This window comes from Pongo pygmaeus, chromosome 4, assembly GCF_028885625.2.
Source record: "Pongo pygmaeus isolate AG05252 chromosome 4, NHGRI_mPonPyg2-v2.0_pri, whole genome shotgun sequence".
Taxonomy (NCBI): domain Eukaryota; kingdom Metazoa; phylum Chordata; class Mammalia; order Primates; family Hominidae; genus Pongo; species Pongo pygmaeus.
The window spans coordinates 159,723,385-159,738,430 of NC_072377.2; the positions used below are offsets into that span (position 1 = coordinate 159,723,385).

The window sequence follows — 15,046 nt, forward strand, 5'->3', positions numbered from 1 at the left end:
CTAAATTCTACAGTATTTCCCTTTGTAGAGTTTATTAAACTCTAATGCTAGGCACATACACGTCTTTGAAAACTGCCTCAAACTTTTTCCTTCCTGGGACTTCCTGTAAATGAATTTCATTCTTACTGTCCCAACAACCCCAATCCTAGGAATTAATTGAAAAATAAACTATAAACGTGAGCAGAAAAGCCTTCACAATGAATCCTAGAGAAAACAGTTCAATTATCTGAAAGGAGTGTTCCTTCCCACACCCATGCCAGACTCTGAATTTTCCCAGGCTAGCAATTGTGACATTACAGAAACATCTGCTCCTGACACTGTTCAACTGTTTAAATAACCAAGGAGGAGGAAAAAAAAAGATTTTTTTTTTTTTTTTTGAGATGGAGTCTCGCTCTGTAGCCCAGGCTGGAGTGCAGTGGCGTGATCTCGGCTCACTGCAAGCTCCGCCTCCCGGGTTCCCGCCATTCTCCTGCCTCAGCCTCCCAAGTAGCTGGGACTACAGGAGCCTGCCACCGCGCCTGGCTAATTTTTTTGTAGAGACGGGGTTTCACCGTGTTAGCCAGGAAGGTCTCAATCTCCTGACCTCGTGATCCGCCCGCCTCGGCCTCCCAAAGTGCTGGGATTACAGGCGTGAGCCACCGCGCCCGGCCCGGAGAAAAAAGATTTATAATTAAATAGTATTTAGGGTCCCAATAGTCGGAGTCCAATAATCCAAAGGTCATCTATGCAAAATCAGGAATATGCATTTTTCTCCAAAGAGTATCTTCGGCTTTAATCTGATTCTCAAAAGGATCCTATGATCCAAGAAAGTTTAAGAACCATTGAAACAGTAATTTATTCCTGAGCTATTTGACTGCCATCAATCCATTTGTTATAAAACTGAAGGGAAAACACACATTTGAATCACTTCTTCTAAGCTTTAGTAAGTGATCTGTTCAAATAAGCAATTACATAAAAGAATAAAACCAAATTTCCAACCTAAAATTCTGACAGGAGAGTCAACATGATGGTTAAGGCCTATTTCATATTCAAACTTCAATCTATGAAAGAGTAGAGAGAGAAGGGTCTCCTCTTTCAAATTAAATATTATAAAAACAATTAAAAAAAGGTATCAATAGTCCTAAAATGCAGCAACTCCATCTCAAACAAGCATGACACATTTCTGATCAGATGAAATATTTATAAAGGTAGCTTGTGTTTTAAGCATGTAACACTTTGGGTGACGACAGAAGTTTCTCCTCTTTGGGTGAAACCTGCCTAAGGCTGTAGAGATGACCAACACTCTGCAGGTGTTAGTTCTGAATAACTACTGCGGGCTTTTCATGATCTTCCCTCCAGTAGGAGACCAAAATTGAGTCTAAAGTCAGATCCACCGTGTCTATGGGTAGGCAGGGTTGATTCAAACTTAATCCTCATTTGTATTCTTTTGGATTACTGCAAAAACATCTAGGGACCAGAGTGAATGTCTGGTGAGGCATAACTGCAGAGGTGAAAGATGTCAAACATTTTCAATTTGGCAGTTTCTTCAAGGTGTGTGAAAATTCACATGCAGAAGGTCTGGCGGTGTCTTCTGTAAGTTTTCGTGTTGCCGTATTTCTGAAGGAGCTCTTGGGCCCGCTGCTGCATTTCCTGCGCCAGACAGCCAGGAAAGTGGGACCTGATGAGAAGCAGGACGAGGCAGCACTCCAGCACATCTGGGAAGGGCCAGGCCTGAAAGATGATGACATAAGGATGAATGAGGAAGCATTTGCAAAAGAGCCACAAACACCTGCACAGAAGGCACCAGTCACTCAGGTTCATCTACAGACACTTCTTGGACACAGCTGAGCCAGCTCTCTCCTAAGGCAATGTCCTGTCTTTCTCTTCAACAGTTACTCCAAGGAGAAATGACACTCAAAACTGGGATGGCTACTGGGATGTCCTTCTCAATGGCACAATCTCTTTCTACAGCCCTATACAAATCAACCCTTAAAAGTGGTGCTTCTATTAATATTTGGGCCCACAGCCAAAAAGACCTGTCCATCTGTAAGCTATCTAATACATGGCACCAATTTAAATTTTACTTCTTACCTATTAAATTTATTTGGTTTCTCTGAAGACTGAGGTATAAATTTACTTGTGTGATCAATAATGCTACTCTCACAAAACATTCTAGCTAACCAAAGTTATTGGATTCTAAATTCTTAAGCACATATGAATGGGTAGAGATTTTAGAAACTGAACAGAGAGGCAGCTGACCTTTATAAGAATGTGGTATAGTTGAGCGATAACACAAAAAGTGATGCTTTACCAAATGAACTGCTTTAACTCTTACCTTAATGCTCTCAGGAAATTTCACCATTCTCTGATTTGCCTCTGTAAGCCTTTTGGTTAATTCAGGCAGAGAAAGTGGCTCATTTTTTTCTTCTTTACTAGTGAAAAAAATAAAAGGTGTTAAGTTGTATGTCTTGCCCTGGGTAACATTTTTCTCCCATTGTTTTTACTGTGGTAAAATGTATATAACATAAAGCTTACCATCTTAGCCATTTAAAAATACATAGTTCAGTGATTTTAAATAAATTCATAATGTTGTGAAAAACATCCCCACCATCCATTTCCAAAACTCTTGTCGTTTTGTAAAACTGAAATTTTATACCCATTAAACATTAACTTCTCATTCTGCTTCCCTTAGCCCCTGTCAACATTATTCTACTTTCTGTCTCTATGATTTTAACTATTTTGAGTAGCTCATATAAGTGGAATCATATAGTGTATGTCTTTTTGTGACTGGCTTATTTCACTAGGCATAATGTCCTTCCTTCGTAAGGCTGAATGACATTTCATTGTATGGATATGGCACATTTTGCTTATCCATTCATCTGTCAGTGGATACTTAGGTTGGTCCCGTGTTTTGGGTATTATGAATAATGCTGCTATGAACACAGGTGTGCACATATTTCAGACCCTGCTTTCAATTCTTCTGGGTGTATACCCAGCTGTGGAAGTGCTGGGTCCTATGGTCATTCTATTTTACATTTCTGGAGGAACTGCTGCTATACTGTTTTCCACAGTGGCTGCATCATTTTACATTCCCACCAACAGGCACAAGGGTTCCAATGTCTCCGCATCCTCCCCAACACTTGTTCTGTTTCTCTGATAGTAGCCTAATGGCTATGAAGTGCTGCTTCACTGTAGTTTTGATTTGCATTTCCCCAATGATGAGATGTTGAGCATCATTTCCTGTGCTTACTGGCTTTTTAGAGAAATGTCTACGCAAGTCCTTTGCCCATCCTTGAATTGGATTATCTTTTGTTATGCCTGGGTAGCTTTTACCTTTTTTTTATTTTTAAAATTTTTAAAAAATTTAAACTTTTGCCTATGACACAGCCCTCAGGAGGCCCTGAGAGCATATGCCCCTGCCTGGGTAACTTTTATCTCATTTTATAAATAAAATTCCTTTGTCACCTGACTTCTTAAAATTTAATTTTTTTTTTTTTTTGTAGAGACAGGGTCTGTCAACCAGGCTGGTATGAGTGGCACGATTGTATCTCACTATAGCCTCGAACTCCTGGGCTTAAGTGATTCTCCCACAGCCTCCTGAGTAGCTGGGACTACAAGTGCATGCCACCACAACTGGCTAATTTAAAAAAATTAATTTTCCTAGAGACAGGGTCTCAGTACGTTGCCCAGGCTGAACTTGAGCTCCTGGCCTCAAGTGATCCTCCTGCCTCAGCCTCCTAAGTAGCTACAGGGTACATGCCACCACACCTGGTTATTTTATTTGTATTTTTTGAGATGAAGTCTCCCTCTGATGCCCAGGCTGGAGTGCGTTGGTGCGATTTTGACTCACTGCAACCTCTGCTGCCCAGGTTCAAGCAATTCTCTGGCCTCAGCCCCCCAAATAGCTGGGATTACAGACATATGCCACCATACCCAGCTAATTTTTATATTTTTAGTAGAGACGGGGTTTCACCATGTTGGTCAGGCTGGTCTCAAACTCCTGACCTCAAGTGATCCGTCCACCTTGGCCTCCCAAAGTGCTGGGATTACAAGCATGATCCACTGTGCCCGGCCTTTTTTTTTTTTTTTTTTGTAGAGACAGGGTCTCGCTTTGTTGCCCAGGCTGGTGGTGAACTCCTGGGCCAAGTGATCCTCCTGCTTCAGCCTCCCAAAGTGCTGGGATTATAGGCATGAGCCACTGTTCCTAGCCAGCAGGGTTATTTTTCATTCCGTCTTGTACTTGCCTCAGTACTTACCATTGGCTCTGAGAACTGCAGAGGGGCTGCTCTGCTTCTACTTCTTGTTCATTCTTATCAGGACCATTTGCTGTGGATTTACAGAGTTGACTCTTCTGGTGTTGGCGGATCATTTCTGCCAAAGTCTCTTGGACTTCAGCAACGGTTCTCTGTGAGTTTTGGAGACTGGCATGCTTTTCTGAAAAGAGCTCCTTAAAAGTACTCAGCATTCGCTCACCTTCTTCTGTGAGTCTCAAGTCTAGTTCTGAAGGCCTGTTTGGCTCTGGCTGAGAAGTTTCAGTGTCCGTTTCTTCAGTGCTGGCAGTGTCTAACTGCTGGCTTGTCTCAACAGAGAGTGTTTTGTGACCAGCCCTTACCCAGACACTGGAATTTGGGCAAGGCCTGGAGAGAGACCACCAGAATTCATACAGACGCCCATAAAGAAAAAAGGCCTCCAAACTTTTGAAAGCTGGTGTGGCAGGGGATTGATGGTCCCCCAACTTGTCTCTTAGGTGGTCACAGCCTAGGAAAAGAGGAAAAAGATACTGGGTCATGCATTTCTCTAGTTGCCAGAAATCTGGCTTCCTGCCCTTATGTTCTATTTCTTATCACCCAAGAAGCAGACCCCAGGAAAAAGGACAACAGTGTGATCCACGGGGCCACATGCCTTTCCACCAAGAGCCAACTGGAGGCTAAACATTTCCTGGCTTGGGACAATGTTCTCATTACTACATCCTAGGAGTCATTCAAAGCATGACAGAGTATTCCATTTGTACTACTGAAGGCTCTGGGGCCACAATGACAAATCACACTGTCTCTCTGAAAAATCACAATGATTTAGTTCAGTGACTGACTATGCAGCCCAAGGAATGTCTATCTTTTTGCTGTTATTTTCTGTTCTTACTAACATGTAACTACATTCCTATTTCTCTCTCCCTTAAACTGTGTGGAAAGTGCACAGGAGGCTGTAAGAGGGTAGGGCCAGGTAAAGGAAACAGTATAGTTGTTCTTAAAAGCTTGGGTAAGAGAATCCAAACTTTCTACTAAAATGACACAGTTGGCCAATCTCCATTTTTTAAGAATCTAGGTACTCCCAGTGCCACACCACTAGTGGTGGTGATGTTGTCCATTAAAGGGTGTGCCTCAGGCAGGGGGGAGTCATTTACCATCAGGGAGAAAGGCTGAGTACACTTCCTGCATGATGGTGAAGCTCCCTGAGTCATAGCTCCGGACCACTGCCCGAAGGAGCGCCTGCACAGCCTCGTCCCAGGAGGCCATCTGTTGGCTCAGCACTGCCAGGGTCAAGTCATGGCAAATGTGAAGCAGGAGCTGGAGAGAGAAGCCAGAGTCTGAGTTAAACATCCTCCCATGGTAGGCGCAGAGGATGCCACCAAACTGTTCTTGTGAACCGCATTTGGAAACAAGTACACACAATTCACACTTTGAAAGTTCCTCTTGTCTCCGCCACCCATTTTTGCTTCCCACATCAGAAACTCTCATGTCTAGTTGCACAGCAGCACACACATGTCCCGGTGTTAAAGTCTGTTCACACTGAGAAAACACCTTTACATTTGCATTTAATTAAATCAAAAAGTGGGCCAGGCGCGGTGGCTCACACCTGTAATCCCAGCACTTTGGGAGGCCAAGGCGGGCAGATCACAAGGTCAGGAGTTCAAGACCAGCCTGGCCAACATGGTGAAACCCCGCCTATACTAAAAACACAAAAATTAGCCAGGCATGATGGCGTGTGCCTGTAGTCCCAGCTACTCGAGAGGCTGAGACAGAATTGCTTGAACCCGGAAAGTGGAGGTTGCGGTGAGCTCCAGCCTGAGCATGAGAGTGAGACTCCTTCTCAAAACAAACAAACAAACAAAAAACAAAAAGTGAGTTTCTGGAACTAAAAGCTGTAATTAAAAACAAAATAAAGGCTGGGTGCAGTTGCTCACGCCTATAATCCCAGCACTTTGGGAGGCTGAGGTGGGTGGATCACCTGAGGTGAAAGCCCATCTCTAAAAAAAAACAAAAATTAGCTGGGCGTGGTGGTGCACACCTGTAATCCCAGCTACTCGGGAGGCTGAGGCGGAAGAATCGCTTGAACCTGAGAGGCGGAGGTTGCAGTGAGCCACTACACCCGAGCCTGGGTGACAGAGTGAGACTCTGTCTCAAAAAAAAAAAAAAGAACAAAGAAAACCTACCAAAACCAAAATAAAACAAAGCTTGGAGTACAACCAAGACAAATGTGCTCAATTTTAAGTATGTACTTTGGTAAGTTCTGAGAAACATATATAGTTCCATAACTACCAGCAAAATCAAGACAGAACATTTTCATCAACTGAAGATATGCCCTCCGGCTCCTCTGGAGGCGATCTCCTGGCCCCACCCCACTGGCAACCACTGAACTGGCTGTTTTGTCACTTTTTCTTTTCTAGAATTCATATAAACAGAACCACAGAGTATATGGTCTTTTGTGTCTTTAATGCTTTTGAGATTCACCGATATTATTATTATTATTATTATTTTTTTGAGACGGAGTCTCGCTCCGTCGCCCAGGCTGGAGTGCAGTGGCACGATCTCGGCTCAATGTAAGCTCGGCCTCCTGGGTTCACACCATTCTCTTGCCTCAGCCTCCCGAGTAGCTGGGACTACAGGCGCCCGCCACCATGCTCGGCTAACACCGATATTATTTGTGTGGCAGTCATTTGTTCCTTTTTACTTTATCGTTTTTTTGAGACAGGGTCTCATTCTCTTACCCAGGCTGGAGTGCAGTGGTGCCATCTTGGCTCACTGCAGCCTCTGTCTCCCAGATTTGAACGATTCTCCTGCCTTAGCCACCCTAGTACCTGGGATTACAGGCTTGTGCTATCACACCCGGCTAATTTTTGTATTTTTACTAGAGACGGGTTTTCACCATGTTGCCCAGGCTAGTCTCGAACTCCTGAGCTCAAGTGATCCACCTGCGTTGGCCTCCCAAAGTGCTGGGATTATAGGTGTGAGCCACCAAGCCTGGGCCTTTTTATTGTTAAACAGTATAGTATGTCACTGCACAGACACAACACAGTTTGCATATCCATTCATCAGCTGATGGACATTTGGGTTGTTTCTAGATTTTGGCTATTGTGCGCTAAGCTGCTGTAAACATTTGTGTACAAGTCTTTGGCCATCTGATTTCAGTTTCAGTGGAATATCTAGGTAGCAGAACTGCTGAGACATGGGGCATGTGCATGTTTAATTTTATAAGAAACTGCCTGGCTGGGCGTGGTGGCTCACGCTTGTAATGCCAGCACTTTGGGAGGCCGAGGCAGGTGGATGACCTGAGGTCAGAAGTTCAAGACCAGCCTGGCCAACATGGTGAAACCCTGTCTCTACTAAAAATCTAAAAAACAGGCCGGCTGCAGTGGCTCATGCCTGTAATCCCAGCACTTTGGGAGGCCGAGGTGGGTGAATCATGAAGTCAGGAGTTCGAGACCAGCCTGGCCAACATAGTGAAACCCCCGTCTCTACTAAAAATACAAAAAATTAGCCGGGCATGGTGGTGGGCGCCTGTAGTCCCAGCTACTTGGGAGGCTGAGGCAGGAGAATGGCGGGAACCCGGGAGGCGGAGCTTGCAGCAAGCCAAGATCGCAACACTGCACTCCAGCCTGGGTGACACAGCGAGACTCCGTCTCAAAACAAAACAAAACAAAAAAAAGGGAATACTGATCTAATACTAACTTTAAAGTTAAAGGGCTTTGATTAGTCTGAAGGGATCTTTCCAGGTGGCGTGGGCATGCCTTAGCCTTTTGTGAAACACAGTCCGGCATTCTGCTTGTTTCCCTGTTACAATAGACACGGATTAAGGAAGTCTTACCATTGAGTGATTAATGTCAAAAGCTGGTACAGATGGCTTACCTGTTTGGCAGGCGTGTTATTTGTAGCAGATGGGTACTTGATGTTCTGCAGCTTCTGAAAGGCTTCCTGATACTGCTCAGGGGTGTCATGGCTGAAGATGCTCTTCCACACTGCAGTCACCCTCTGCAGGAAAGGCCCTTCAGTGCCCGTGGTCCAAGTGTGGTAAGAGGAGGAGCTTTTGCCCTCTGAAAGCTGCTTTTCCTCCAGATGCCTGGACAGTAGCTCCAGAAGGCAAAACACCAATCTCTGACCCTGGAACACGACAACAAGGAAGAGGAACTGTTATACACGGAAAGCACTCAGATGATCTCGAGAGCTCTTCCGAGTCCTTCAAAGTATTTCCCTTTGTATCTGCAGCAACCAAAGCACATTAGTGAGCTACCTGTCCCATGTGAGTCATGCATGAAAACGGACAAAAGGGGCGATCTGACAGACACTTCCCAGGTCCCTTTTGGGGGAAATCTATCCTTAGAGCTCAAGAAACCATTTTTATAACACAGAATCCCAACTGTAGCCCTACCCACAATGATTTAAGCCACACACACAGACCAGCCACTTAAGCCTTGTAGCCTAGTTTGAGGAAAGATGGGCTGGGCTCCTCAGGTTCTTTCTCCCTGACCAAACTGTGGACTCAAGAATAAAAGCATAATGGGCCAAAGGTGCCGGAAAAGACAAGCTTTGTTGATCCAAGAGCTGGGACAGGCATTAGGAGCCATGTCCAAATAGGTTTAATAGAGGAAATTGGCTGGGAGAGAAGAAAACAGAAGCACAGAGAGAAGACCTAGAAAATCTATTTTCACTAGATTTTTAGTTGCCATGAGATTCCTTGTGTACTCCTATAACAATATCTTCTCAGTTAAGTTTGCAAGAGTCTGTTCCACAAAGCCAAAATAGCCCTTATCAGAATATTTAGCACATGCTTATTAGGTTTTCTTGCTTTGTTAAGGATGCTGTTTAAGAGTAAAAATAAAATGCTAAACTTTTTTTGATTGTGAATAAATTAAAATCTCCCTAGACTTGGTCATTTTATAAATAATGCCCAGTAGCATTATCTTTTAGGGTGTCCTATTTTCACTTCCATTTTTATTCTGCTGTTCCCAGAAAGCTACCTCCCCATGTACCATGTTCCTTGGGCTCTAAATATTCAGCTAAAAACCATCTTTAGGCCCCGTACTCTGTTAGAGAGTGAAGAACTTAAAAAAACTCTTGTTAGTATCTGACAAAGTTATCTAAAGTGAATCAAATGTTTACATGTTTTAGAAACTAGGTAAGAGTGCCAATGCTTTAATCTGTTTTGATGTGTCAAAAAGGCAGTGGTATGTTACTGATTTTTAACCAGATGGGAACAAAAAAATTTAAGAGATAAAAGATTTCCATTTTCCCACACTTTTCACTTTTTTTTCTGAAGCGTCTCACTCTGCCACCTAGGCTGCAGTGCAGTGACACAATCTTGGTTCATTGCAACCTCTGCCTCCTGGGTTCAAGCAATTCTCCTGCCTCAGCCTCCCAAGTAGCCAGATTACAGACGTGTGCCACCATGCCTGGCTAATTTTTTTATTTTTAGTAGAGACAAGATTTTGCCATGTTGGCCAGGCTGGTCTTGAACTCCTAACCTCAAGTGATCTGCTGCATCTGGCCCAGTTTTTTCCATAGCTTATAGTTAAGAGGGGCATTTACAGGTAGAGTTCTATGATTTCTGTTAAAGGCCAATCATTTTCTCTTCAAGGAAGACAGCACTGATAACATCAATGAAGAAACCCTAGACTGTCAACTCAAGGCCTGGGCTGACTAAGGTGTTTTTTTTTTTTTTTTTTTTGAGACGGAGTCCCACTACATTGCCCAGGCTGGATCTTGGCTCACTGCAACCTCTGCCTTCCGGGTTCAAGTGATTCTCCTGCCTCAGCCTCCCAAGTAGCTAGGATTACAGAAGCGTGCCACCACGCTCGGCTAATTTTTGTGTTTTTAGTTGAAACGAGGTTTCACCATGTTGTCCAAGCTGGTCTTGAACTCCTAACCTCAAGTGATCTGCCTGCCTCGGCCTCCCAAAGTGCTGGGATTACAGGCATGAGCCACTGTGCCCGGCTCACAGGTGTTTTGTAGAAACAGATAAGCAATGGGAATTACTGTGAATGACCATATTATCTCTTACTTTGAATATGCCAACTAACAAGTCATAGTACTTCAGTGGGATAGCATGGCCAGGGCTTGCTTGGCCTGCCAAATTGGCACAGCTTGTGCAACTGGGTTATTAACTTGGATTTGACTAGAAAAGGATTTGGGACACTTCCCTCTCGTATACTAGCAGATGACTGACCTGTAGACTTTCATGCAGCTGCAGGGCTTCCTGGGCTCCCACCCAGTTGTTGGCCAGAAGCAGCTCTTGGGCACATCTGAGAGCCAGGGAAGCAGACAACTCATCCTCTCCTACGATGGCAGCCAACTCTGCAGCCGTTCTAAGTGATGCCGCATCCCCCTTTTTGGCCAAAACTTTGGCTGCATCATAAGCACAAGTGGCGCCTAAATAGCTATAATATGAATAAAAATGTGAAGAAAATGTCATAAACAGATCTTTTATTCCCACTCCTAGAGGATGGAATCATTTCTTTCTATCCACTTTGCTGCATGTGCCTTCCTGTGGTCCCAGGTATGTCACTGCCCCGGTTGTTCCTATGAAGCCTGAGGCAAGCACAACTCAGCAGAGTGTATGAGAAACAATATCATATAGGTTAAGGACACAAGGAAAATGAGAGGGGATGACTCCTCTGTTGGGTTCAATCCAGCATGGGTTGAGGTTCCTTTGTTTGATGTTATAAGAGACCATTAGAAAAATGCATAATTTCTGAATCTGCTACTGAGGTTTTTCTTGAATAGTTATAGTGACTTATAAATAAATCAGGAGGTAGTTCCTGATGAGTGTTATGAAACTAAGTTGAATATACATATCTTTTAAATAATTTCTCGCTGCTTTACCTCCACTTCTAAACTTATTAAGTGTATTCTTGTCTTCCCTTTCCTGGCAGAAGCTCTTCTATGTTGGATGCATCCCTGCACTCCTCAGGCTTACCATTTGGCTGCTACGGCATAGTGGCCATCTCTTTCTAGGACGGTTCCCCAGCTGAGGTACAAGTCTTTCAGGACTGGGTCTTCTGGGCGCAGCCGGGCCTTGGCAATCGCAATAGCTTCCCTAAAGGCAAGAACAGACCCTTTAGCCAATCTGAAAAGGCTCCTCTGTGTATGGTCCTAGGAGGGGCTGTAAGACAGGACAAATTGTCCCTTTTGCGTTCTTATTGTTCCAACTTCCTTTAAAAAACTGCGCTTGCATTATATAGACAAATTAGAAACATATGCTGCATTCGTTTCTTCACTTAGATCAGCAGTTCTTAAATTGTGGTCTGTGGATTCCTAGGGGGTCCTCAAGAACCTTTCAGAGGGTTCATGAGGTTAAAACTATTTTTGCAACAATGCTAAGAGTCAGTTATGTGCTTTTTTATTTAAAAAAAAATGTGTTGACATTTGCACTGATTGTGCAAAAGCAATGGTTGATAAACCTGGCATCTAAGAAAGAAGGCAGTGGCTCTTACAGTGGAAAAAAGGAAGAATGCCCTTAATGAAGCAGTAAAAATTACGAATTTTACTAAATCCGTCAAGTCCAAAACACTTTAATATTCTGTGTGACAAATGGGAAGAACATTTTGTGTTCTCTGCTGCATTCCAAAGTAGGATGGTTGTTTCTAGGAAACACCTGTATGAACAAATTACAAGCTAAGCTGGCTGCTTTTTTCATAGAACTTCCTTTCTTCCAAAAAAAAAAAAATGACTAACATAAATAACAGTTATTCAGAGTTGGGTATTTGGCAGATGTTTTTCTCAAAAATGAACAAAGTAGGCCTACCACTTCATTAAAAACAACCAACAGTATTTGTTACTAATGATAAAATGCGAGTTTTCTAGCAAAAATTAGAATTTTAGAAAACTTGTACCTACCACTTGTGCGCCTGACAGTTTCTCATAAGTTAGAATTCTCTAATGAGACTGATGGTGATAGTAAGGAATGTGGTATTTTTGGGTATTTTATAATAAGATATGTTAACATTTGGAAGATCTGAACAACTCAGTAAACAAATATTTTTCAAATGACATACAACTGCTGAGTTGTAGCCAACATAAAGTTGTAGCTGGGAAAAAAGTGTTTTATTAGTTAAAGTGATCTAGAGATAGCAATATTTTGAAAGTATTTTGGGACTTCTACTTCCAGCCATGATGGAATAACTGGGACCAGACCTACCTTCCTGCCATAAAACTAAAAAACTGGACAAAATGGCTGAAACAACTGTTTTCAGATACCGGGTAACAGGCAGCACAGGATAGTCAGCCCTAAGAGAACAGAAACAAATGATGGGAGCCCTATCTTGGCACTGGCTTTCTGTCCAAAGCCATTTTCCTAAGGAAAACCTGAGCAAAACCTCAGCAATCTCTGAGTTGAGAAGAGGAAACAATGGAAATCTGAGGGGCAGGATACTAGGAAGGAGGAAGCTGTCCAGAGACAGACATCCACAACTCTGCCTGGAGATCCCATTGAGTCTTTGGCTAAATTAAAAGCCATGTATATAAAGGAAACTCCTTAAGTCTAAACAAAGAATGACTAGGTAACTGTAAGCTGAACAATTCCCAGAGCTTACTCAGGACTTGGAGACATCTGAGTTTTGATTTGTTGAATGCATAAGGCATTCAAGAAAGATATCAGAATGTAGGAGGTCCAAACTAATTCTAGAATATGATAAACTTGCCCTAACAAAGTTTAAAAACAAGCCATGAAAAGATCAAGCTGATACACAACTTTACTACTCACCAAAACAAAGTTCAACATTCTCTAAAGGAAGACAACAAAACCAAAGCAGGGTAGAACAAAAAGAAAATCTTGGCCAAGCATGGTGGCTCATGCCTGTAATCCCAGCACTTTAGGAGACTGAGGCAGGAGGATCGCTTGAGCCCAGGAGTTGGAAATCAGCCTGGACAATGCAGCAAGACTCTGTCTCTACAAAAAACTAAAAAATTAGCTGGATGTGGTGGCATGAACCTCCTGAGTAGTCCCAGTTACTCAGGGGGCTGAAACAGGAGGACTGTTTCCTCTATTTATGTTACTTTAACAATAGAGAAGTTTAGGTTATTTTCACATTATGTCCAAGTATTATCCCAACTCTAGGACCACACAGACCTGTAAAAATGGTTTGACTTGAGCAGCTCCACAGCTTCATACACTTTGTGGATGGAAAGTAGGTGAGAAGCAGCCTTGACATACTGATCCTGAAAGCACAGCTGTTTGGCAAAAGCTTCCACAGCCCATAGCCACACATGGTAGCCAGCTGAAAAAATAAAAGATGGTGGTTAAAAAAACAGTTGAAGAAAAAGTAAAAACAATACCCAGTACATTTGGGTTGAAAAAGCCTTGTTTTCAGTCAATGCATTCAGCAGAACATTTAGATACCCATTCAGCTACCACTACGGATCATCTGCTTCATCTACACATTCTGAAACATCAATTGTTTGATTATGTAACACAAACAAAACAGTACAAAGTTGAAAAGATACAGAAAGGAATGTGTGAGCACAGTTAAATTCCTATAATCAGAACTGATGAGCCAAAGGTAACATGCCTACGTGCTTTTTTTTTTTTTTTTCCCTTTCCTTTTATTGTTTTTTGAGACAGGGTCTCGCTCTGTGGCTCAAGCTGGAGCACAGTAGCACAATAATGGCTCACTGCAGCCTTAACCTCCCCAGGCTCAGGTGATCCTCCCATCACAGCCTCCCGAGTAGTAAAGACTACAGGTACATGCCACCATGCCCAGATAATTTTTTAATTTTTTTGTAGAGATGGGGTTTTGCCATGTTACCTAGGCTGGTCTCAAACTCCTGGGCTCAAGTGACCTGCCCACCTCGGCCTCCGAAATGCTGGTATTACAGGCATGAATCAGGAATCACCACACCCAGCCTTTTTTTCTTTTTTTAAAGAGACAAGGTCTCATGATGTTGCCCAGACTAGAGTACAGTGGCTATTCACAGGCACAATTAACAGTGCCCTACAGGTCTGAACGCCTAGCCTTAAGCAATCCTCCTGCCTCAGCCTCCTGAGCAGCTGGGGACTACAGACTTGTGTTATATCTTTAAAATTTACTAGACATGGCCAAATTGTCCTTCGAGAAGTTCCCACCAATTATGCTTTTGCCATTAAAGTGTCAGTGACCTGCTTTTTTTCAAAGGGGTTGGGTTGGATTTATTAGTTTGTCTATTGCTGCAAACACGATTAGCTTTGCATCTATTTGTAAGTGATTTCAAGCTTAAGACTGTGCTAAGAGCCATCTTTAGTGGACGTATCCTAGAGATGATAGAGCTTTTGTTGAAAAGAACAAACAAGCAAAAACCATACCCGCTGGTGCCATAGCCACAAGGTTGTCTGTCAGCTCCCCTCTTTCTGCTGCAGTCTGGAGAACACCTTTGAGATCTCCTTTCCAAAGCATAAGCTGGTGAAATAACTCAGGGTGGCCATTTTCTAAGTGACCTTTTCCTGTTTGAAAGAGAGATAACGTTTGGAAGGTGTTTCAGAAACATCTGTTACTGACTTGTAGAAAAAGAAAGGCAAGATAGAAGAGAAAGTGAGCTCCTAAAATATGCAGTCATTCTCTGATGGGTGTCACCTACCAGAGTGATTACAATAAGATCTGAAGCCCACATGGTCACTGTACACTCACCCACCTTCACATGTACTCAGAGTGAATGCTGTATGTTTAGGATCCTTTGATGATGCAAGGGTTGTTATCAATATGTAAATCAGGGAGCTCAAAACCTAGTTAGCTGACACGTAAAACCAACCATTATAATATCACAGGATGACAGCCATCAAAGAGGTGCACACAAAATGTTGGGAAAGTATAAAGATGGATGAGATT

General features: G+C 43.0%; 1 protein-coding gene across 2 annotated transcripts in view; it reads right to left on the reverse strand.

The window, feature by feature from the left end:
* Nucleotides 1-810: 810 nt before the first annotated feature.
* The window catches only part of GEMIN5 (gem nuclear organelle associated protein 5), a 49,393-nt gene continuing 35,157 nt past the window's right edge, over nucleotides 811-15,046 (reverse strand). For both annotated transcript variants that reach the window (XM_054488941.2, XM_054488942.2), the window contains exons 20-28: nucleotides 14,527-14,664; nucleotides 13,318-13,465; nucleotides 11,167-11,286; nucleotides 10,417-10,627; nucleotides 8,103-8,354; nucleotides 5,381-5,543; nucleotides 4,236-4,737; nucleotides 2,315-2,411; nucleotides 811-1,710 (exon numbers count right to left, since the gene is read on the reverse strand). In XM_054488941.2, coding sequence (XP_054344916.1) covers nucleotides 1,543-1,710; nucleotides 2,315-2,411; nucleotides 4,236-4,737; nucleotides 5,381-5,543; nucleotides 8,103-8,354; nucleotides 10,417-10,627; nucleotides 11,167-11,286; nucleotides 13,318-13,465; nucleotides 14,527-14,664 — 1,799 coding nt within the window. In that variant the 3' untranslated portion in view covers nucleotides 811-1,542. The remainder of the gene's footprint in view (nucleotides 1,711-2,314; nucleotides 2,412-4,235; nucleotides 4,738-5,380; nucleotides 5,544-8,102; nucleotides 8,355-10,416; nucleotides 10,628-11,166; nucleotides 11,287-13,317; nucleotides 13,466-14,526; nucleotides 14,665-15,046) is intronic.